At 36.2% G+C, this 26,007-nt stretch overlaps 1 protein-coding gene across 4 annotated transcripts in view; it reads right to left on the reverse strand.

The window, feature by feature from the left end:
• Window positions 1–938: 938 nt before the first annotated feature.
• LOC145261283 (annexin A13-like) overlaps window positions 939–26,007 on the reverse strand; it is a 65,917-nt gene continuing 40,848 nt past the window's right edge. For all 4 annotated transcript variants that reach the window (XM_080119773.1, XM_080119772.1, XM_080119770.1 and 1 more), the window contains exons 6-9: window positions 14,520–14,668; window positions 14,101–14,278; window positions 5,800–5,912; window positions 939–2,238 (exon numbers count right to left, since the gene is read on the reverse strand). In XM_080119773.1, coding sequence (XP_079975899.1) covers window positions 2,104–2,238; window positions 5,800–5,912; window positions 14,101–14,278; window positions 14,520–14,668 — 575 coding nt within the window. In that variant the 3' untranslated portion in view covers window positions 939–2,103. The remainder of the gene's footprint in view (window positions 2,239–5,799; window positions 5,913–14,100; window positions 14,279–14,519; window positions 14,669–26,007) is intronic.

Here is a 26,007-nt window from a genome sequence, read left to right on the forward strand (position 1 = left end):
TATTACTCACTTCTTTTCCTACGCGCAAACAAACAATAGTGACCTGAACGTGAGATGAAAACACATTTCCTTTTTCCTTATATAAGACCAATCCCGCAACAAATAATGGTTACACCCGCGCGGACATGAACACATGTTATATCTAAAACATTCATTCTTTCAACAGTAAATAAATGACGTTTATCTTATCCATCAATTGAGTTTTGGTTTCCTTCAATTCCATTCGTTTCATTATTTTTTTTTTTTTTTTTTTTTTTTGTAACGGGATTAGGATTTATATATCCTAGTCCTCTACACCTTACCAGAAATAGGTTAGATTGGAAGTCAATTTATAAAAACCGTTTAATGCGGGCCAGAATGTAAAACAGATGATGATTATCATAAATTGAACAATCCTATTTCAACAATAACATAAAAAAGATATCTTTAAAAATAATTGATTCATTGAAGTGATTATATTCTTCAAATTTCAAAAGGCTCACACTAAAAGAGTATATTTAAGAAAATGACAAAGATTTTTTTTAATATCTATTACTGTATATTTGAACGAAAGTTTGAATGTAAGTTTGAAGAAAAATTATTGAGTAACTAGCGTGTATTCCTTTTTAAAATGTAATCACTATAAAGGGAGCTAACCATGAATTATAATAATTATCTAAGGGGGGTAACTTCATGTTTACCTTGAAAAGCACATGGAGTGACCTCCCTTGATCATTTTTTTTTTTTAATTTCTGTTTCTCCAATGTAAACTTCTTCCCTTATTCCGTAATAACTGGCATCCAAATTTGAAAATAAAAAAATACCGTATTATAGAAATTTTCAAATTTCACATGCGTAATCCTTTTCCATCGGAAGTTTATGAGGATAATTTAGAACAAATAAGACAAATAATTAAAAATGAATTAATTAAATTAAATTAAAAATAATTTAAAAACACATTATTTTAATTAACTTTTTTATTCCATAATGCAACAAAATTATAAATATTTGCAAAGATAAATAAGCCAGTACAAAAAAAACGGACTTAAGCAGATATAAATGGATTATTTTGATATTTTTTAATAATACAAAATGTTGAAATTGGTTTTACATACAGATTCGTCATAAGAATCAAGCAAACATTCTTGATTAACATATTTTTTAAATATTATGCTTTATTAGAAGCATTGTGAAATTTTGCATGATTATATTCGTTCTATATCAGTGCATATTTTGAAAATAAAACCCGTTGAAAAAGTGTCAAATGACTATTATATTCTTCAAACTATATTTCAAGATTACATTCCCTTTCTAAGTAAACAAATCTTTGTTTCTTTATTCATTTTTCTGTATTCACTGTTTCTTAACATTCAACCAAGATCAATATTAAAAATTTTTCTTCAGTTTTATCCGTTTTCTAAATATCATTTAAAAATATAATAATAACCTCTTAACATCATTTTATGGGTTTTAATTTTTAAATTTATTAATACAGCTTTCAAAAAATTAATAAAATTTCGGGCATTTTTTACAATAGTTAACAAACCAAAAAAATGGGGTGAAAAATATACAATAAATAAATGTTACCAAATGCAAAATAAGCTCCTTTTCTGACTGATAGTTTTTTTTTTGTGTTTTAACTTATATTAAAGCGTTTATTTACTTTGAAACAAATGTAGTGTCAGGTCAGTTCAGTTAGAAGAAAAAAATGACGGTTTCATTTCACTCTTTAAATAAACGCTTATTCATTTCACTATTTAAATAAATGCTTAAAATAAGTTAAAGCACAGTACCTTATCATGCCTTTTGTAACATTTATTTGTTGTAAATTTATTTTATTCACCCTTGTTTTATTTGCGATTGGAAAAAATGCCGAAATTTTCCTTTTAATTTAAACAGTTTTTCTCAAAATAAATTTTAAAAGTTAAATATTTTATTTTTAATTTAATTTTTTTTTTTTAACTCAGCATGAAATTGATAAATGGATATTAGGTAAACATATATGAGGAATTATCCACTAGGAACGTTCGGAAAAAGTGTCAGAGTTTTTCAAACTCATTGAAGGGGAATTTTTTCCGATGCTTTATTAGATGGAATTTCGTTTTTGCTTCGGTTTCAAACTCTTTACGATCCCATTCGATGTCCGATCAAGGCCAGCAGAACTTCTTCATAATCTCCCATGGTTTCAGAGCAAATTGCATCAGCAAGAGACGTTTCATATTTCTCTTCATATTCTTGACGCACTTGCACCATATCAATCTGAAAAAATAAAACATTTCAATTTTTTTTTAGTACTGATAATGTATTTGGATTATTTCATCTACTGTTCTCATTTTCATTGGGTAAATATAAACATAGACTGTCTAAACAGAGTGAGATGAAAATTGTCTCTAAACAATAAAAATTGTTTATGTTGCTTATTTTTAATATTATTAAATGAGGAGATATTTCAAGTACAAAATCTATTAAATATTACAGACTTGAAATGCTTAAATATGCTCGAAAAAGCAAGATTTTCACATAATGGAGTTTTACAGAACAGAGAGTGGATTGCTCAATACGAAAAAAGTTTTAAAACATCTTTTTCCCCTATTACTATGTAATACTACATTGATTTTAACTTCAAATCGTTTTTAATGTTATAAACTGTGTGTGTGTGTGTGTGTGTGTGTGTGTGTGTGTGTGTGTGTGTGTGTGTGTGTGTGTGTGTGATATCTTGAGTTGAGCATATTGGGAAATGATAAATAATCTGCCAATAGCATATTAAGCAATGCTCTTTGTGTAACAAATAGAGATTAGGAATTTGGACAATATTTGAATATTGTTAATTCACATACCCATCTTAGCAGCAACCGAGTAGCATAACGGTTAGGAGTTCTGACTATCGCCTAGGCGGTCGAATTTCAAACCTGGCTTGTAGTAGTTGCTAATCTAGCCACATGATACAGTGAAACTACTGTATGTAGATAACTATATATATATATATATATATATATATATATATATATATATAGGTATGTAAATATCGACAGTCTAAATAGTTTCTTTAAAAATTCAGAATAAAATTAGTGTAAAAGTGATAATATATATATATATATATATATATATATATATATATATATATATATATATAGTCATCCACATACAGTACTGTTTCGCTGTTTCACAGCTCATCAGTGCGGCTAGACAGGCAACTACCTCAAGCCAGGATCGAAACCCGACCGTTTATACGGCAGTCAAGGCTTCTAACCATTACGCTATTGGCGGCTGCTTGAACGAGTAGTGAGTTTAACGATGTTTTGATATCGTCCGATATATATATAGTAATTTATAAAATATATATGGCGATTAAGCTACACTGAATATTCGGCGTTTCATCCACTCTAGGATTCCTCAGGCTTATGCGCGAAGTCTGTGGTTGTTTATCGTTTTTATTTGGTCCTCTTCTATTGAGGATTTAGTTAGCCAATCAGTTTTCTAGTATCCATCGTGCCCAATCAGCCAATGGGCATGCATTTTATCGGACAAACTGTCCTGTTTTAAAACTAGGTTAGTGTTTTTTTGTTTTTTTTTTTAAATTAGAATATTTTATTTATTGATCTTTTATCTTCAATTTGTGATATATAAAACTTTGGTACATAAATTAATTATTTAATTTTTAATAGAAATTTCAAAATGGGGAGTTGAATTTAAAAAATAACGTTTGTCTAAAATATTATATTCGGTTTATTAGAAAGCGCATAAAATTTCACATTGACTCTGAAAATATTGAAAAAATTGGACCAATAGAAAAATTTTTATAGATTTTTAAAGTTTAAAAATTGAAAAATATTTAACTCGTAAAATTCAATTGATTTCATTACACAAAAAAAATGGCTGCATGAAGGTGCGTCGGCATTTTGTAAACACTGTTTTTTAAAAAAAAAAAATAATATTTCTATTATTTTTTTAAACAACTTTAATAGTTTATTTTGGAAGTATATTCCATACAGAAAATAAACAATGAACTTTAAAAAGAGAAATTACGAGTTTTTTATATTTTATTCGCAGTTTTCTGTTAGGGGTGTCAAAAATTCCCCCAAATTTCTAATACACCTACCCTAGCACTGCTCTGCGACTTTTAGTTTTGGAAGAGAGAGAGTTTGAAAATATGGAGGCGGACAGACATACTGAGTTTTATAAATTATATTTACAAACACAAAAATCGTGTCACTAGCATCATAAATTCTCATTTTAAAATGAGTTTATTCTCTACTAAGATCGATTTTTAATATAAGGAAAGATTTATTTTATAAACAAAAAAGAGTGGATATTAAAAATATGTATATTTCTAGCAGGGAAGGGGGGGGCGGCTTTGCCCGGTCGTAAAATACACTTTTATATGATATTTTAATTTGTTCAGATTTCGTATATATTATTATAGAGTCGTGATTTTTCAAAAGACTAAGATGAATGTACAAAATTCATAACGAGCTTTTACATTTTGACCCATTTTTGACCTCTTAAAAACTATTTTAACAGGCAAAAGACCCATAAATAATAGGTCATAAAAAACCCAATTTGAGGCCCCTAGAGCCGCTCTGTGACTTTTAGTTTTGGAAGGGATAGAGTTTGAAAATATGGATACAGACAAACAGACAGACAGACATACAGACAAACATATAGCCTTTTACATATTAGACTAAACAAACGAATCTTAATCCTTATTTGTTCACAACAACTCAAGATTATTATGTTTGGTAGCAGTGTACAATCAGAAAAAATCAGTGATTTGTCGTTTTTGACTAGCTTATTTTCTGGGATCCTTGAAATTTAATTGATCAAAATGATTTAATAAAGATTTTAACTCAAAATTCCATATATATTCCAGATAAATTATTAATTAAGCTGAATTTTTAAAAAACTAGATTTTTTTTTTGGGGGGGGGGTGCAGGACAATACAAAATGGGGATGCAGAGATCCACGATTGAAAATAAGACCTTTTAAATCTTCAGTCTGAAACTCGTCTGATATATTGCATGCAGCTGCTTTTATCTCATAATTTGGCAAACACTGTTCTACGTGGTTAATTACTATTAGTGTAACTCCTCCTCTGGATAAATAGAATCCAATTAAAGAAGGAACTGCCCGATTGTGAACAAAGTTAACACTCTTATACAGCCCAACATCACAAGTGCATTTGAGAAGTTTTATCACCATACAAGCTATATAAAATCAATAGTAGGTTCTTTGATAAGACAGGAGCATATTCGAAATGAATGTTTTTATTTAGCACAAGTGGATTATGATACCTGACTTTTGCATTTTAAACTTTAATTCAAGCTATTATATAAAAATAATTTAATAAAATCAACAGGAGGTTCACTACAGTGCAATGTAGACTATAATCCATTGTGGACTAAGTCACTGCAGAGAGACATATAAAGCTTCTTCATATTGCATGACTGTGGGTCCTTGACTAGATCAAGTAATCAATCGATTTAGTTAAAAATTGATTTCACCGATTTTGATGGAAATCACAGGCAACATCGGTTCTCCCTGCTAGTCTTATATAAATAAGAATTAAACGTAGTAAACAAAAATTAGCCTTACAGAATAGTAGAAAATGTGATCTTTCTCATACATATAATTTTAAATTTAAGCTGATGCTTAAAAATGAATCAGAAAATGAAGAGCGTATCTGACACCACATCTACTCTATACGTTAGTACAGATTAGAACACACATGATCTTTTTAATCGATTGCAGTCGAAATCTCTCTCTATTCATATCTTTAAGTTAAAAAGGATTAAGATTTAAAAAATATAAAACAGAGATTACCTCAGATCTGCTGATGAGAATTCGGATCAGGTTAAGGTCCTTGGTTCCAAGACCTTTCATACTTTTATGGGCACGATAAGCAAAATACCCAGGCAGGCTTTTTCCCATTCGAACTAGAAAATAAAAATAAATCACAATTTTTAAAATAATATTTAGATTTGTTTTCAAAGGTAAATAGACAGAAAAATTGAATATATATGCATAAATGCAAAGGTTACTACAGCTATATTATCATCTTAATGCTTCACTGCTATTTAACTTATTACAATAGTCTTGGGAAATATATATTGTTCCAATTTTGTATTAAACTAGCATTTCAGCCCGGCGTTGCCCGGCTGTTTGGAGGTGTATGTTCAGCAAAAAAAAAAGGGGTAGTAGGAAGGCAGGCTCGAACCCGTACTGCAAAGGAGGAAAAGAACAGGGAAAAACTCTGACGTCTTTGCTGTTACAACGACCACCAAACCGGAAGTGATGTACGTTTTAATTAAGGCTAGACAATCTAAAGGAGAAAATGACTTTCGAAAATACAGGCAAAATAAGCGACCCCCGCCTCCTGTAGAAAAGTGTCCAGTTGAAGGCTAAGATATTAATGTTTTTAGTCAATTTTTCGATATTTGGCGTCTGAAGGGTCGAACTTCAAAATGATAATGATCTTGGTAAAATCCGTCGCCTCTATCGAAAGTTTTAGGCACACATGCAAACATACATACATACATTTATATATTGGTAACTAAAAATTTTCGACCGAAACCTATTAAAAAGTTTGCCCTATCTCTAAATACACTTTATGTAAAATTTCAAATGTTTAGACCAGAAATTGTCTGAGTAATTTGATAGAGACCGCAAGGATAAAATTTTTTTAAACTTTGACCCATATTATGACCCGTTAACATTTATTGTTTTGGGCCCAAATCCAGTTATTAAGTTAGATCCATGTCCAAGGGACCTATATCTAAAATTTCAAGTGTTTAGACCCAAAATTGTCGGAGGAGTTTGGTAGAGTTCTCAAAGATACACAGACACACACACAGACACGTTCACTTTTATAGATATACTAGCATTTCAGCCCGGTGTTGCCCGGGTGCTTGGATGTATGTGTTAAGCAAAAAAAAAAAAGTGGTAGTAGGAAGGCAGGCTCGAACCCGCACCATGAAGGAGGAAAAGAATGGGGGAAAACCCTGACGTCTTTGTTGTTACAAATACCGCCAATCCAGAAGTGACTTACGTTTTAATTAAGGCTAGATAATCGAAAAGAGAGGATGACTTTCAAAAATATTGGCGAAAAAAGCTACCCCCTGTAGAAAAGTACCCAGTTGAGAGTGAAGAAATTAATGTTTTTAGCCAATTTTTCGATATTTGTCGTCTGAAGGGTCGAACTTCAAAACGATACTGATCTTGTAAAAATCCGTCGCCTCCATCGAAAGTTTTAGGCAGACATGCAATCATACACACATACATTTATATATTAGTAGCTCAACATTTCGACCCGACCTGATTAAAAAGCTTGCCCTATCTCTGAATACCCTTTATGTAAAATTTCAAATGTTTAGACCAGAAATTGTCTGAATAATTTGGTAGAGACCGCAGAGGTCAAATTTTTTTAACTTTGACCCTATTATAACCCCTTAACATTTATTGTTTTGGGCTCAACTCCAGTTATTAAATTAGATCCATGTCCAAGGAACCTATATCTTAAAATTTCAAGTGTTTGAGGAGTTTGGTAGAGTTCTCAAAGGTCAAATCGTTGAAATTTGACCCTTTAACAGCGAAATTTCTGGTCGAAAACCGATCACATTGATTTTTCCAAATCTCAGTACCCTGTATATCAAATTTCGAGTCTGTAGACTAAAAATTGACAGAGTTATTGCGTAGGGAAATATACACAGACAGACACACACACAGGCACATACACAGACACATTCACTTTTATAGAAAGATAGATAGATAGATAGATAGATAGATAGATACCATCCTGTACAATTTGGCTTTCTTCACTGATCGCACAGCCAGACGTATTCCTTGGTTGGAAATGGATGGAACCAGGATGGCACAAATGGAAATATAGTTCCTCATCTGATGAGTGATTAACCATTGCCAGAGGTTTACCTCAAACTCACACAATGCCAGTGAAAGAATTGTGGATTTCAAAGATGCAGTTGTCATCTGAAGGAACTGAGATGCACCGCCGCTTGTGGTGGTTCTAAGGAAACTTGTCGAAATCCTTTGAATTGTGCCCATGATGACTTAGACTAAATGATATTTTCAAGCTTTTTTGTTATTATAGCATGAGAGTATCTTCAAAATTTTATGATATCATCATAATAAAAAGATCAGTGATTTTGTTATAATTAAGCACTTTCACAATGGTGTTCCTCTTTGATTTGGCTACAAAGTAATAATAGAATCATATTAAATGTATAAAAATAGGGGAATCTATCTGAACTAAGTTCATCATGTATCACATGTGATAATCTTAAACTACAGAAAATTTAATAACATTATCTTAAGTACATATGAAGCTGTGTCATGTTATTATAATTCTGTATTTTCGACAACTGCGCCCATTTTGTTTTTGCTCTAGAAATTTAATAAAAGCCTAATTCAATAGACATCCACCTGAAAAAATTTTTGTGTGGATCACTTTAACAGTTTGAAATGAATGCCAGCTCCTAACATTCTGTAATCCCTAAAGTGATTTTTAGGCCTCTTTTTATATTTTGCCTCTAGTTTATATCAATCTCAGGCATCGCTGACTTGGCATAGAATAAATTCGAAGTCTCCAGAAAGTTGTCCAAAGTTGCCGCAACTGGTATGGCAGTGAGGATGAGATTTCAGTATCCCTAAATAGCTCTTAGATGATCTACATCTCAAATAGTCTCTGACAAACAAGTCCATCTCCTTGCTTGTTTGCATGGCTTAGACATAATCCTGGCAAACTTGCTGCTTGGAATGCAGTCCAGCTAGGGAGATGAAGAAAGAGGAAAGGACAATATTAAAGAAGTAGTTGGATTTATACACTGTTACATAATCAGGGTCATGTAGGAGTTGAAAAGTTTAAAACAATGTGATTTCTGGGCAAAGATTTTTTTCTCTTAGCTGGCAAAAATTCAAAGAGATAGTGTAGATATGGCTGCTTGATCTCCCAAATAGCACAGCAGCACCTTTTTTTTTAATTTATTTAATATTTTCACCCCAAACAAGGCACATTGCCACTTTGATGTAGGAGGCTACTATCAGCATCATAAGCTACAGGGGTACTAGGTGGGGAGTGTGGCAGCAAGATGTCAGTTCATGCTACACTTGACCTTCTGCGTGTCAGTACAGTTGGGGAAGCAGGAACCTGGAAGGGAATTCCAAAGTGTAGCGATTCTGCGGAAGAAAATACTGGAGTAGAAGGCTCTCTTACATCTAGGGATCTCAACTGTGAAGGGGTATTTAAGTTGAGGGGGTACAAGTGCTTGCAGTTTGTCGGAGCATTCACCATTAAAGCACTTGTAGAACAGGCAGAGGGATGCTACATTTTGTCGATGGGACAGAGGTTGAATCTTAGATGATAGTTCAGAACCTATAAGGTTGGCAACTCTCTTTTGAACTTTGTCTAGGAGTGAGAGACTAGTAGCATATGCACCAGCCCAAATGACACACAGAAACTACCACAATACTCCATACATGGGCGAATGGTGGCCTTATAGAGGTACAGTATTGGGTATTAGTAGCTTTCTATAGCACAGTAGAGAGAACCTACCTTTTTAGCAGCAGTCTTGGCAATGCTCTCAATGTAATTGTTCCAACTCATGTTTCCTGTGAACGTTATGCCGAGGAGTTTAAAAGATGTACTTTCAGATAAAGTTTTTGGCCATTGCTATTGGTGGTAGAGAAGGTTTCTTGTAGTCATTGAAGGAAACAAGTTTAGCCTTGGCAGCATTGAATGTGACCATCCATTTTGGTCCCAATTCCACTAGATATTGGAGGTCATCCTCTAGTGTTTCTGCCATTTCTTTAGATATGTGTACATTTGTTTTCCTGTTGTGTCTGTTATAGAGCGTGATGTGATCAGCATATATACCCATCTCACAGACAATTTTGTCAGGGGGGTCATTTATGAATATTAGAAATAATAGAGGTCCAAGGATAGACCCCTGAGGCACTCCCGCATTTATACCATATTGTTTAGATGTATGACCATTGAGAACAACCTGGACTTTTCTCTTATCTAAGAAGGATTTAATTATGTTAAGTATTCTTCCAGTGATACCATATGATCTGATTTTCCTGAGAAAACTTTCATGCTATACCCTGTTAAAAGCCTTAAATATATTTAGAGCTACCGCTCTACCCTCCCCTGCTTTGTCAATTATCATTATCAATTATTTCATTATAGTGATAATGTGATTGGGTTAGGTAAATGTAAGTTTAAAAAACATAAAAGGAGGTAAAAAAATATATATAGTGCTATTTAATCCTATATATAATATTTTGATTGCAGAAATTTCCCTCTGGACCAAATTACAGTAGGTTTGCAATAACAGATGCCACATACAAATTTATTATATCTAAACTTTTACCTACCATCTTATGTAACAGTTGAACGCTGTTACAATTACATTTATTCGTTATAATAAAATCCTCTCTTACTTCCTATGAGTGACAGCACCATAATTGCCAAGATCTATAGACAAAGTAGTTTATATTTTTCCCTCTATCTGAAAAGTCCTCCCACTCTCCCAGTCAAGACTGGGTAAATATATAACTATTATAACTATATTGATCTGACACCCTTATTCACTAGATTAAACACTCATACGCATACAACTACCGTTATACTTCACTAATTGAAAATAATGATTTTTCCCTATGAACATTCTGCCATTTCTCATTGGCTGCAACCATGAAATTCTATTATTTCAGATTATACGTAATCATACAAAAAATGAACACCCTTAATCAGTATGGCCATTCAATTGCCACACATTGTTTTAAATCATTTATACTTTCCTATCGTTGCTTTTCCTCTACTTTACAGACTACTGTTTAGAAAAATTACCATAACACTTACCTTAAAGTTGCACAAACAAAATAGTTTTAACTTTCATATGAATAAGTTAGCACAGCTACCTCAGGTGATGTTTATATCTACTGCAAATACCGTTGAATCAGCGTCATAAATTATGTAATTTTGCATTATTTGGATTAACATTATTTACATATTGTTACATTAAAAAATATGTTGCAGCTTTCTTTTTATCATGTCTGATTTCAGCATCCTAAATTATGCGATGCTAAAATGAAATGATCTCTTAGTAAACGATTACAAACTGTTCTCTGTAACCGAGTATTAACAGAAAAGCAACGAATCTCCAATACTTACATTATATGAAAACATTTTTAAAAAGCGGTACCACGTTTTCCTTTGATTTAGCAGTAAGTGATACAGTACGGTTTTTCAAAACAATTAATGAACCAACAATATTGCCAGCCACTGAAAACATTTACAAAATAAGCTGCGGCAACGATTTCATTTTTTTTTCCTTATACAGTACATGTTATGGTAACGTTTGTAAAACATTTGTCTTCTACATTAATAAAAAAGCAAACATCGTTCCAGTTTTCTTCATTTAATGATTTAATTTAGTAAAACATACTGTTCGATCAAACGTCAAAACTTACGAGATGATAATATGAATGAATCTCTTGCAGACGTTTAGGAAATTACCTCCCTTTAAATTCCACAATTTATACTTTATTAACGTTAGTCTTATCGATTATGAACTTACCTTACAGGTTAATAAATTTCTTACTACTTTTATCGTCAGGGATCAGTTTTCAATTATAACGTTCTACTAAATTGAACATGTACTTTATGACCATCACCGAGAAAAATCCTTGATGATAACTCATAAAATTTTTGTTTTTTTCACTTTTGTTTTTTTTTTTAATCTGAAAGTTAAGTGTGTACTCAATGAGATTAACATGAAAAAGGAAAAACTGTAAATTGTGGAATTTAGAGAGGTGGAGGCAATTTCATAAGTGTCCACCGATTCTTTTAATAAAAGAGAATTGTAGTAGCCCCTACATCAAAGTGGCACCGAGCCTACATTGGGGTAATTAGGCAAAAACAAAAAAATATTTTTCACTTTCGAAATCATAAAAATTATTTCACTATGCACTATGTAGCGATACACCATAGACATTAAAATAAATAAATAAATAACATTCCAGTTATGCACGCATTTTGGTTACACATATATTTGTCATATCCACTCATATAAATTCTGTAGAAGTAAAAAGTAAACTGTGTCTCTTCACATGGACATAGTACAAGACAATACCATGAGACAGGGTTTCCATTTTCTGTCCAATCAATGCTTGAAGACAAACACATTTCTTAAATCTTTTTCTGATGGCTTCGCTCAGAGCTACCCAAAAAGTATAAGAGGACACTGCACACGAAATCCAAACCAGTTCAGAATGCAGTTTTAGGAGTCAACAATACCGCTGCCGACTCCGTCCTTGTGTGTGACGTTAAACCTTCAGCATAACTTTGCACGTCTTTGCCTCTTTTCTCCCTGCAGGCTGACAACAAACCGTTTGGGGGCTTTGGTCCCAGGCTAAGCCACATGGTGGAAACACAAAAGAAAAAATGTTTTTGCAGCTAATATTAACACTCAAACCTCACTGAATTAATTCTCCAAAAAAATAACCTTTTCTCAAATCAGACACATTTAGGGAGAAAAAGTATCACATTACTGGAACTAACTAATGTAACAAATTGTTAATTCTTTTTGTGAAAAAAAAAAGAAGAAACATTTTTCTCTAAAAAGATATGATTTCCTCAGTCGGAGGAGGTTTCTTTTTCCATTTGTTGTTACAATTTTTACTCAAGTTCTATCTGACTCTATGTAAGAAATACATATTAAGTCCTCACACATATGCATCTAACATTTATTTCCAAGAACTTTGAGCATCTTGTAAATCATTTAATGACTTAATCTTTCCATTGCATGTCAACACAGCATGCACATATAAAAAATACACTAAAAAAAGTGATCTTTCCTCCAATAAATTTCTATATTAAATATTGAAACTGGTCTTTATATTGCTAATTACTGACACCTTTTATTTTATTTTTTTGTTGAGGATTGGAAGATGTTTACCTATGCTCACACCACAGCTGTGATACCAGGCATCGGCAGATATCGACCAACCCCCATTAACTGTAATTTACTGTTCTACACACATATGATAAAAAGTGTACTTCTCTTTGCATGACACTGCCATCTATCCCCACTTTTTTTTTGGGGGGGGGGTTTATAGTCTTTGCAGGTGGGTATGCTGACAACATGTATCAAGGTTGAAGTTGGGGCAAATACTTTGATAGTCCGCCCCCACTCAGAAAATTGGGTGTTTATTCATAAAGCCATTCTTACCATGGCGAAGTTGGTCGTGTCTATTCCATATGCTGTTCTTAAAATGAAGAGATTAGAGGTGTCTGTTCCGAAACCTGTACTTAACATTAAGACGTTGGGGTTTGGCCACCAGCAACAACCATAGCTTTTTTGTTTCTTTTGCGAGGAGGGGGCATGCTTACACCGAGCAATGCTGGTTAATGGGTCCTGCTAATATGATATAAAAATGAGTAAAATCACAGATATAATTTGTCTCGCATGCTGATTTAAAATATAGCATAAAAAAAGATAAGAAAATTCTATTCTCTACCCCCCCTTCTGCACCTCATATCCCTAAATTTACACAGAAAGAATACATCAATATCCCAATAAAATAAGACATTTGTAAGAAATAGAGACTTTATATGAATAATGTATAAATAAATATCACTTACATTTGTGTTGGTGGTAGTTTCTGTGTGTCTAGGTGACTGATACCAGAAACGGTTTCTATAGAACAGTGACCAAGATTGGAAAAAGGTCATGCCATTATGGCAAACTGGTTAGACAATATTCTATGGCTTTAAAAGTCCAGCCAAAGAGAGGATAAGATCTCTACCCTAACTTCTGCGCATGTATGGACATGTTTTCTTAACTTTCAATGAGAGCAATACATTTTCCTAACATTAGCCAAGATATAGTTCAAGGGAGATAACTTGGAGATCCGTCAAAGAGAGATCACTCAGAGATTTCTGAGGCAACACTATTAAATTACTGACTCAAAAAATTTCCTATTTAAAATACAACACACTTTTTCACGTAGTTGGAAAGGGACACATAATTGTGGTTCTGGAAATACAGGTGGTCCCTTTAAAAGAAAAAAAATACAAAAAGATAAAAACACTTTGCTATTTACCAATAGCTTTGTAAGCATCACATAAGCAACCACTGGTTTCACTTTCAATTGCTTCTTCAATGTCATGCCCCGCAATCTCATTATACTGAACGCACATTTCCCGCAGATGGAAGAAGCTTCGGGTGCAGAGGATGTTGTTAAATCTTCTTTCACTTGTTCCAAAGCGACCTTCTCCAGCCTGAAGTTAAGGGAGGTGAAACAGAAAAATAGACAAAAATGAATGACCAAATTATTATTTATATTTTTTGTAATAAGAATTCATCCTGTATTAAAAAAAAAATTGTTGTTTAGATATCTCACTGCTGATGCAATTCTCTATCTATATAAGGTTAGTCTCACTTTCATGTCGACAATTTTTTTTATAATTGAGATTCTTTACCTCTCTTATTAGTTTAATCAATTTCATTTAAAACTCTTACCGCATAAAGTTCTTGTGCGTCTTGCCTGGCCAATTCTCTGTTTACTTTGACAGTTGTCTCCCTTTCTCCATTGATCATACATTTTAATAAATCAAGAAAATCGCCGCTTGTATCAGAAGCCAGAGCCATATCCAGGGTTACCTCATACACTAAAATTAAATTGAAAACAGTAGTAAAACGATAACATTCGAATATTGAAATTTTTATTTCATATATTTCCATTGTGGAGACTTTCTCCACTTTGAACAAAACCATCTTGAATAAATATTTTCTTGAGTACGCATGAAAATAAATGAGGAAGAAGACAATGATAAAGAGAATGGTAATGATGAAGAAGTCAACTGTATTTATACAAATAATCATACAGAAATTGGCTTTCGTCTAGAATTCCACCTCTATTAAAAAATAAAACTAAAGAAAAGTCTGGATGATGTATGTACATATGGACAAAACGAAAGTGTCATATTCCAAAAAGTCATATAAAATGATTGAGGAGTCTTATTTTTAAATAAGAAAATCAAATTTTATAAGTAATGGAAGAGTAACTGTTTTGTCCGCCATTTTGAATACGATCTAAAAGAAAACAAAGGGAAGTAACTGAAGAATAATTAAAACTTGAGATTCATGTTGTAACTAGCCTGGGTCTCCGGCGTTGCCCGGGTGTTTGGAGGTGTGTGTTGAGCAAAAAAATAAAAGTGGTATTAGGCAGGCAGACAGGCTTGAACCCCTACCGTGAAGGAGGAAAAGAATGTGAAAAAAAAATGTGACGTTTTTGCTGTTGCGCCCATCGCCAAGCCGGAAGTGACAAATTAAGGCTAGTCAATCGAAAAGAGGATGACTTTCGAAAATATCGGCGGAAAAGGCGACCCCTCCCTGTAGAAATGTGCCCAGTTGAGGGTGAAGGAATTAATGTTTTTGGCCAATTTTTCTATATTTGTCGTCCTAAGGGTTAGACTTCAAAATGTTACAAATCTTGTGAAAATCCATTGCCTCTATCGAAAGTTTTAGGCAGATGTACATACATACATACATGCATACATACATTTAAACAGACAGGTAAGATTTATATTATAGATGAATACAAATTAATTGCTTAAAAAATGATTTTCTTTATAAAAAAGAAAACTACTTGATCAATTTACGTAATTTTTAAAATATGATATTTTCATTTCATAATGGATACATACATAATGCAAATTATTTCCTTCGTTCTTGTTTTTATTTTATATAGAGGGAATTTTGGAAACCACACCAGAAAGTTTATAAATGTACAAGAGACATGAGACACCAAAAAGGGGTGGGCGATTAAATAGATATAATTACTAAGACAAAAGTCTATGTTAACAGTTTCTAACACAAGCAAGAATAGATGTGAATTGCTGGTAAATACACAAGAACTTGAACATAAACTAATGTCTACAGAGAAGCTGTCATGTTGAAATGACTAGACGTCTTGGGATTCGCCATTTTAGTTCTCAGAAGCCATTCTTATCTAGACCAGTGGTGGTCAAATACGGCCTGCCAAAGTTTTTAATCCGGCCCACAGAGCTCTTATGGAAAACATAAAAATATTCATGAAAAATTTAAAAAAATGGAAAAGTGTGAAAATAGTGTGGTGTTTTTCCTTTTTATTCATAAAATGATTATAAGATTGGAGAACCAGTTTCACTAAAAAGTAAAACAATTAAGTAAAACAGTAAAAAACATGTCCAGATATTTTTTTTATTTTGGCCTGCGTAGCTTTAAAGTCAGTAATATGGCGCTCTGTTCGAAAACTTTGGAGACCCTGATCTAGACAATGGGGAGCTAAACGATAGTGTGTAATCAAGTAAAAGTGAACAGTTGAGCTAAATATGTTTGGCCAGCTCAGTAACAGGCTAGAATAAAATAAAGACTTATTTTTCCTTATGAATCAATGTTCTAGCTGGGTAATTTAGTCACAAACTGATCAATTAGCTTGCCAGATGCATTGATTCTATCTATCCTCTGAGGAAGTTCTTTGACCACTTTGCAAAATACAGTTAGTCAGCAGAGAGAACCCAGGCAGTATCAAAAAAAGACATTACTTCTCTCTCTCTCTCTCTCTCTCTCTCTCTCTCTCTCTCTCTCTCTCTCTCTCTCCACTAAATGCTTCAACATTGATGATCTTCACCTGAAGATAACTGTTAGCTGATTTTCAATAGCCCAAAGAACTTTCAACTCTTCATTTTTCTTACTGAGACATCATCCAATGCCACTGAAATAAACCTTTTTGTTTTTGTTTTAAAAGAGGTTTTCTTTTATTTTGCAGGCTATGCTTTTGTGTACTAATAATGTATATATAGGTGCATCTCTCTTTTCTAAAGCTCCAGCCATGGAAAGAAAAAGTCTATCAATATCTCAAACTATGTATGTGCATGACATTTTTGTACTTCAAATCTGAAGATTTATTTCTCACTGTAACCTCATATAGATCAGGGTGATAACTTTAAATTAATTCAAGAGATACCAGTCTGAATATACTGAGCCAGAAAAATTATGCATCCAATGGATTCATGATAATGCTCATTAAAGTATTTAAAGAATCTATGTACTAACGTAGGTATAGTTTAAAGCATAAAATAAGAGTTTATGAGATAGATTAACAGTTAAAATAGCAATTAAAACCATTGTCAGAAACATAGCTTATAGAATGTTAAGACTTGTTGCTTTCTTGGTCGCCATGACCATTGAACAAGTAAAAATAAACTTTTCAAATCAGTTGATAATTTTTGTTGATAAATTTTGAAAAGCTGGTCATGAATGCTAGTGTGCATATTGAATTCTAAATAAAACTCCATGCCATATACTTTCTTATTATATTTATTTCTTGTTAGACTTATATTTTAGTAACAAAGTACAACCACTTGATTATACAGAATAACTTTCCACACAACCCACCGCATTTGGGGGGGTGTTCGTCCGTCGATACGACGAGGACCATCAGATCATCCTGTAGGGTAGGGTAGGGTGGGGGGAGTCATCATCAGTGAGTACGGATATGGCTGATAAGCCGAATCCTTGCTTGAAAAGTTCTATTGCAGTGGGAACAGGGAATCATAGCAGATGTCGAGGGTTTCAAAACATTGTCCTTCCTGTCCTTTCTGCGCTTCTCTGCACTAACCTTTCGGTAGCTTTCATATTTGCAGGCGCCGTCATGAACAGCAGCCTGCCACTTGGCTTTATCTAAAGCTGTCTGCTCCCATGATGACGGATCTATGTTGAAGGCCTTCAGTGATGCCTTTAAATCGTTTTCTTTGACTGCCATGGGAGCGCTTGCCATGTTGGAGCTCAGCAAACAGAAGCTTCTTGGGTAGTCTGTAGTCTGGCATGGGGGCTACATGACCAGCCCAGTGAAGCTGAACCTTCATCAGGATAGTGGGAATGCTTGGGAGTCCAGCACAAGTGAGGACTTCTGTGACTGGTATCCCTTCCTGCCAGCCTATGTCAAGCAGTTTCCTCAGTCTGGTGGTGTGGAAGTGATTTAATTTTCTAGCGTGGCGTTGGTAGACCGTCCATGACTCACATCCATAGAGTAAGGTGGTGAGTATGACAGCTTTATACACTTTGATTTTTGTCATGGAGGTGATACCTCTTCTGTCCCATACATTCTTGTGGAGTCTGGCAAATGCAGCGCTTGCTTTAGCAAGTCTAGTGTTGATTTCATCGTCGGAAGAGCATACTGCCAAGGTAGGTGAACTTGTCAACTGCATTGAGTCTTTGTCCCCCAATTGAAATGTTGGGTTCTGCATATGGTTTTCCCGGAGCAGGCTGATGCATCACCACAGTCTTCTTGGTATTTATTGTGAGGCCAATTTTTCACAAACCTCTGAGAATATATTTGCACTGTGTTGCATGCCTGCTTCAGAGGTAGCGTTAAGGGCACAATCATCGGCATACAGAAGATCATTTACAGTGTCTGATGCAATCCTAGATTTAGCTTGTAGCCTCCTGAGGTTGAAGATTGATCCGTCAAATCTGTACCTGATTCCAATGTCCACATTAGTGTCTCCGAAGGCATCTGTCAGCATTGCAGAGAACATGAGGCTAAACAGGCTGAGAGCCAAAACACACCCCTGTTTCACTCCATTTGTGACTTCAAAAGGGTTAGAGGTCTCCCCACGATCTTGCACTCTGGCTATCATTCCATCATGAAACTGATGTATGATGGCAATGAATTTTCTAGGACACCCATACTTTGCCATTATTCTTCAGAAGCCATTCTCTGCTTACATTGTCAAAGGCTTTGATCAGATCAACAAAGGTGGAGTAAAGGTCTACATCTTGTTCTTGGCACTTTTCTTGGAGCTGCCTGGCAGCAAACACCATATCAGTAGTACCACAATCCTTACGGAATCCACATTGGCTCTCCGGCAAGAGGTTTTTTTCAGATGAACTATGAGCCTGTTCAGCATTACTCTGGGAAGTACCTTGCATACAATGCATGGGATATTCCCCGGTGATTGTCACAGGCCTCATGGTTACCTTTATGCTTGTATAGATGCACGATGGAGGCATCTTTGAAGTCTGAGGGAAGTACCTCCTTCTGCCAGATTATGTGGAAAAGCTGATGGAGTTTTTCAGTCAGGGTCTTGCTGCCCTCTTTATATATCTCAGCTGGGATAGAATCTGAGCCAGGTGCTTTCCCACTGGACAGTAGGTGGATTGATTTCTCAGTCTTTTTGAGGTTTGGGAGTTCATCCAATTCCTTGTTTACAGTAATTTGGGGGAGATGGTCAATAGCCTCATCACTGATGGTAGAGGGATGGTTTAGTACACTTTTAAAATGCTCCGCCCATCTTCTTAGGATCACATCTTTACGAGTGAAGAGAGTGGATCCGTCTGCACTGAGGAGAGGTGATGATTTGGATGAAGTTGGACCATAAATTTCCTTGAGACCATCATAGAAATTCTTCATGTCGTTCCTATCTGCATATATTTGAATTTCTTAGTTTGGAGGATGGATCTTCAATATGGGTTTTGTATGCAGAATGCTTCTCCTCTAGCAACTGGGTAATCTCCATAGCCAGGATATGAGGAAGCTTTACGATGCGCTGAGGGCTGTCTACGGTCCCCAGTCCTCTAGCTCCTCCCCCCTGCTTAGCTCCGATGGAAAAACTGTCTTGAATGACAAAAAGCAAATCCTTGATAGATGGGCGGAGCACTTTAACAGTGTGCTAAACCGACCATCTTCCATCAACGATGAAGCCATCGATCGACTACGCCAGGAGCCTATCAACGAGGAGCTCGACATCCCACCCTCGTCAGAGGAAGTAAGCAAAGCCATCAAGCAACTTTCCTCTGGGAAGGCCCCCGGCCCCGACTCAATTCCAGCAGAAGTATATAAAGCTGGTGGACCTACACTGCTTTTAAGACTAACAGAACTCTTCCAATCCATGTGGGAGAGTGAAGAATTACCGCAAGATTTTCGTGATGCTACTATCGTTCACATTTACAAATGCAAGGGAAATCGTCAGTCATGTGACAACCACCGCGGGATATCCCTTCTTTCCATCGCCGGGAAAATCCTGGCCCGCGTCCTTCTCAACCGCCTGCTGGTGCACCTTGAAGATGGTCTTCTTCCCGAGAGCCAGTGTGGCTTTCGAGCGGGCCGCACGACGACTGATATGATCTTTGCTGCACGCCAACTGCAGGAGAAGTGTGTCGAGCAGCACCGGGGCCTCTACACCACGTTCGTCGACCTGACCAAGGCCTTCGACACTGTTTGCCGAAATGGCCCCTGGCGGATCATGAAAAAATTTGGCTGTCTAGACAGGTTCATCGCCATTGTCAGGCAGTTCCATGAGGGCATCACCGCTCGTGTCCTGGATGATGGCGACCCCTCAGAACCCTTCCCTGTGACCAACGGGGTCAAGCAGGGCTGTGTCTTGGCCCCGACGCTCTTCAGCATGGTTTTCTCTGCCATGCTCCAGGACGCTTTCAAAGACAGTCACTCTGGCATTGTCATCAAGTACAGATGTGACGGGGAATTGTTTAACATCAGGCGAATGCAGGCAGTCACAAAAGTGAGGGAAACCATCATCAGAGACCTTCTCTTTACCGATGACTGTGCCCTTAATGCCCCAAATGAGATAGAGATGCAACGTCAAATGGACGGATTTTCCACCAGTTGTGACAACTTTGGTCTCACCATCAGTACAAAGAAGACAGAAGTTATGTACCAACCCGCCCCAGGAGATGCATACCATGAACCCGGCATCACTGTCAAAGGACAGAAGATCCATGCTGTGGAGCAATTCACCTACCTTGGCAGCACCCTCTCCCGCACCGCCAACATTGACATTGAGGTTAACCATAGGATCTCCACAGCGAGCAGTGCATTTGGAAGACTTAGAGACAATGTGTGGAAGAGGAGAGGCATTACACTCGCAACCAAACTGAAAGTATACCGAGCGGTCGTCCTGACAACCCTACTCTACGCCTGCGAAACTTGGACGCCATATAAAAGACATGAAAAACAGTTGAATGGCTTCCACTTCAGATGCCTCCGTAATCTTCTCAACATCCGCTGGCAAGACAGAATTCCTGACACAGAAGTCTTGAAGCGCACGGGGCTCCATACCATCACCACCATAATCCGCAAAACCCAGCTCCGGTGGGCAGGCCATGTCTATCGCATGCACGACAGCCGAATCCCCAAACAACTTTTCTATGGGGAACTCAGCCAGGGAAAGCGGAATGCAGGGGGCCAAAAGAAACGATATAAAGACTGTCTGAGAACGTCCCTAAAAGACTTTGACATCAGCCCCCAGTCTTGGGAGAGTCGCGCTGCTAAACGTTCGGCCTGGCGTTGTGTCATCAGCCTAGGAGCCGACAGGGCAGAGAATCAACGCATGACACACAACCAGCAGAAGCGCAAGAGGAGGAAGGAGAGAGCTGCCTGTTCACAGCCTGCCGATACCGCCTTCACGTGTCCAGAGTGTGGAAGAGTCTGCCGAGCACGGATTGGCCTCATCAGCCATCTCAGGACCCAAAAACCCCTGACGCCGAATTGATTGATACCTTGGTCATCGTCGATTCCGACGGACGAGCAAGAAGAAGAAAATATTTGAATTTCTTAGTTTGGAGGATGGATCTTCAATATGGGTTTTGTATGCAGAATGCTTCTCCTCTAGCAACTGGGTAATCTCCAGGCAGTTCTCATCAAACCAGTCCTTGTGTTTCCTAGAAACTGGCCCTAGACACTCCATGGCTGTGTTGTACACTGTCATGCTGTTTCCATATCTCGGTTGTTTATTCCAGCAGGTTCAAGGCGCTCAGACAGAGTTTCAGAGAAAGATTTCTGGACAGTTTTTATATTCAATTTGTTGATATTAAATCGTTTTGGAACTCTCTTTACTTGAAGTCTTCTCTTTGATTGGCTATACAGATTGAGCTTAGCCACTATGAGACGGTTGTCTGTCCAGCACTCGGCTCCACACATGGCCCTAATGATACGTATATCTCGTCTGTCCCGTTTCCTGATGATAATATAATCAATTAGATGCCAGTGATTTGAACGAGGGTGCATCCACGATGTCCTTTTGTGAAGAGGGAGGTGAAACACAATGTTTGTTATCAGCAGGTCATGCTCAGAGCAGGTTTGAAGGAGAAGAAGACCATTGCTATTACATTTTCCAGTACCATGTTTTCCTATAACACCTTCCCAAGAAGCACTGTCACAGCCTACTCATGCATTGAAATCACCAAGTATTATAAGTTTGTCTGGAGTTGGTGTTGCACCTATGATGTTATTCAAGTCTTCGTAAAACTTGTCTTTGATGTCATCAGGGTTTGTCATCGTAGGAGCGTATGCACTGACAAGAGCAGCAAACTTCTTTCCATTTGAGAGAGGGAGTCTCAGTGTCATTAGATGGTCATTCACTTCTTTTGGAGGTCCAGCCAGTTTACTCACAAGCGCATTTTTCACTGCAAAGCCAACTCCTGCCTTACGTCTCTCCTCAGGTCCTCTGCCACTCCACAAAAAGGTATAGCCCTGACCACTTTCATTAATTTCACCTTTACCTGCCAGTCTTGTCTCACTTAGAGCAGCAATGTCAATATTGTACCTGGCGAGTTCGCCTGCAATGAGTGCAGTGCATCTTTGTAATCTGTCTAGGTTATTTCTGTCCAAAAGAGTATGAACATTCCATGTCGCAATCTTGATAAGTATTTTTCTTTTTCTTTATTTCAACCACATTATTAGGGTTCCTACTGACCACGGTAAGCCAGCCAGGATATAATGGAGTGGGCAATGTTTGGAGCACCTTTTCTAGCCCGTTCCCCATGCCACGGGGGTGAACAGTGATGTCCTAAAGAGGGCTGCTAAGACACTCAGATGGCTGCCGAACTCCATTTCTGCTCCCGTTAATGAAGAGCGACCCTATGGCCTGAGCTGCCTGTGTTCAGGTTTGCGGTTACAACTTCCAGTGTATCCACACCTATCGCTTTGTTGCTCGCCAAAAGCCACAGGACTTGAAGGAAGTGATGATGGATGATGGATGACATGCACTGGGAGTTTCTATAAAGTGAAGCTGGTTTACGCAGAGCCATTCTCACTCTCTCGTCCCAAACCAGCCTGGTCCAGCGGCAAGACAGGATCGAGACAGCTGGGGGCCAGTTAGAGATGCAGGAGCTGCCAGAAGGAGATGAGCATGTCAGCCAACCATCTACAGGGCTCCACTCCGAGGTCCACGGCCGAAGTCCTCCTCCTTGGTGGTTCGTCCTGCTCATGGATGCATGGAAGTTACTCTAAACAGAGTTCAATCCTGGCTGTTGGTCCAGTCCGGTGAACTCTCCGCCCAACGGTGCTGCACCAGCACCATCCCCTCACAAGGTTTGGCAAGCCTGCTGAGGCCAGTATCCAGGATATAGCTCTTGAGGCTAACATGTGAGAGATTTAGGAGATACGTAAGGGCCAGTGACCCTTATCCGCCCTCTTGGACGCAGTAGCTAGGAATCAAAATGTGCTACCTCTACCAGAGTTCCCTATACCCTGCGGTATCGAATTGGTAAAAGGGAAAATTATTCTCAAGTCCCATTTAGAAAAATGCACTTTTGTATAAATAATTGAATTTATTCAAAACATATCACAAAAACAAAAACAAATAAATAAGATCTATGTAAATCGCGATATATCCAAACAGTTGTGCAAGATGGTCCAGTGGTAGGAGTTTAGGCTTCTTACCATGGGGTCCCAATTACGAATCTCACTAGATTCAGCCACTCTGATGAGTGGTAGATGAAGAAACATGTGCCAGTGGATAATTATATTTTAAAAATAATATATATATATGACCATCCCTCTTGAAAAAGCTTGCATAAATCGGGCGAAACGTTGAGTATTTAGTTCCTTTCAACTCCATTTTATTTCATATATATATATATATATATATATATATATATATATATATATATGTTGCAATAATAACATATTCTAAAGCCACAATAAACGCCAAAAATGAGCTAATCTCGTTATGCAAATGCAGGAAAAAATTCAAGTATAGCCAGTTCAAAATTACTTAAGTCATCCTACTTACACTAGCAATAACAATATGTATGTATATATATATATATATATATATATATATATAAAATAAATTACGTGATTTCCTTGTGCAAATGGAAATTCAATTAATTTTCTTGGAGTTATATTTTTGGATTTTACCGTCATTGGATTATTTACCTTTCACCAGACTATCCATTCACGTGTGATCGCCTTTTTCTTCACCATATTCCCTCTGTTTCACTTTTTGTTATCAAGTAAGATCATTGACTTACTTGCAGTTTCATCAAATACTTTTGTATGCAAAATCCGATCCCGCATTTTGCTAATTCCTACCCTCTGATGAGAAGGAAAGTATTTCTTCGAAACTCCACGGATTAAGGACTATCCACTTATCAAGTGTTTCCTTTTCAGATTAAATATGTTTTTACCTCTTTTTCAAAGTGTTTTTAACATGTTTTATTAACTGTTTGCAGCGTACCATTTGTACATGCAGATATATTGGGAACACACTCCCAATCTAGAGGAAATACTATTAGAAAGACCCAAATAATTACTAATGTATATATATATATATATGTAACTGTGTGGTGCATGCGCGTGGTTATATGTATAGATATGCTTGTGTGTATCTGTGTGTAGTTGCATATATGTATATGTATATATATGCATGTGTATGTATATATATGTATGTATATATATATGAGAACAATAGGAATGGGAAATGAAGTCACAAAACTATATATTGGTGGATATAGATTGGTTCATTAATAAGGGAATACAAACAATTAGTTGGGGGATAGAAGGCACTCTTTATGCCAAGGCATTTCGAAGCCTAATGCTTCTCATCAGAAGAGTAAGAGACATGCTAGGTAATATAGTGGAGATGCAGCGTCTAGCGTGGGATTCATTAGGAACAAAATAGATCAAATAAAATAATAGATGATGTTGGGGGGAGCTTTATCGAATTCTAGATAAAGGAGGTGCGTATTATATATAGTATGATGTAAAAAGGTGTATAGGGTCTTTATCATATTCCTAAATGTATGGAGTATATGTTTTAGGGTTAAAGTAGAGGTATAGCGTGGATGGATGGTAATTCTATTGTAACGGTGTGTAAGGTGCCTATTATCTATGGAGGGGCATTTTTGACAGATGCAATGAAGACGACAAACAGCACTAAAAAGTTGTGTATAATTTTGGGAGGGGTAGTTGTAAGGCTATAATACTGAATTTCAGTATATGTTAGGTAATATGTGGCAATATTTTTAAGTTTTCTTTGTCATTAGATATACAGAGATGGGGTTTGGGTATAAGGCAGAGGTAGAAGGATAAGGTAGCCAAGTCTTTGGATGTGCCTAACAGGACAAAATAGATTTTTGGATGTAGATAATTGGCGCGGTGGAGAAATAGGGGGAAATGTACTATTAACAATAATAATGCTAATAATAACAATAATAATAATAATAGTAATAATACCGATAGCAATAATAACAATAATACCAATGATGATGATAATCACAATAATAATGATGATAATAATAACGATAATAATAGCAATGACGACGATAATAATAATAATAACAATAATAATATTAATTACTAAAAGGTGAATAAAAATGTCAAAAGAACACATGAAATGCATTTAAGAGGTGAAGAGTGAAGTGAAAGAACAAAAAAAATGGAAAAATAAAAATAAAAATAAAAAATAAAAAATAAAGTGTTGCTATATTTTGAACGTATAATGGGGTATGATCCCACACAGTCGGACGATCCTATTTATAAATGATGCTGCTAGGAACTGACGAATCAAATTAATTCACGTTCTGCTACCAACCAATCAGAAACCTTTTATGTACCAATTTCACATGTTTTTTCCGTCTCGACACGATAAGAATATTTTGCTCTATGGAACTGTCTACTGCAAACAAGTCACCTCTCAGGACTTGTGTATAACAACAAACC

Source organism: Euprymna scolopes, chromosome 37 (genome assembly GCF_053919585.1).
Source record: "Euprymna scolopes isolate OS-2025 chromosome 37, ASM5391958v1, whole genome shotgun sequence".
Lineage (NCBI taxonomy): Eukaryota > Metazoa > Mollusca > Cephalopoda > Sepiida > Sepiolidae > Euprymna > Euprymna scolopes.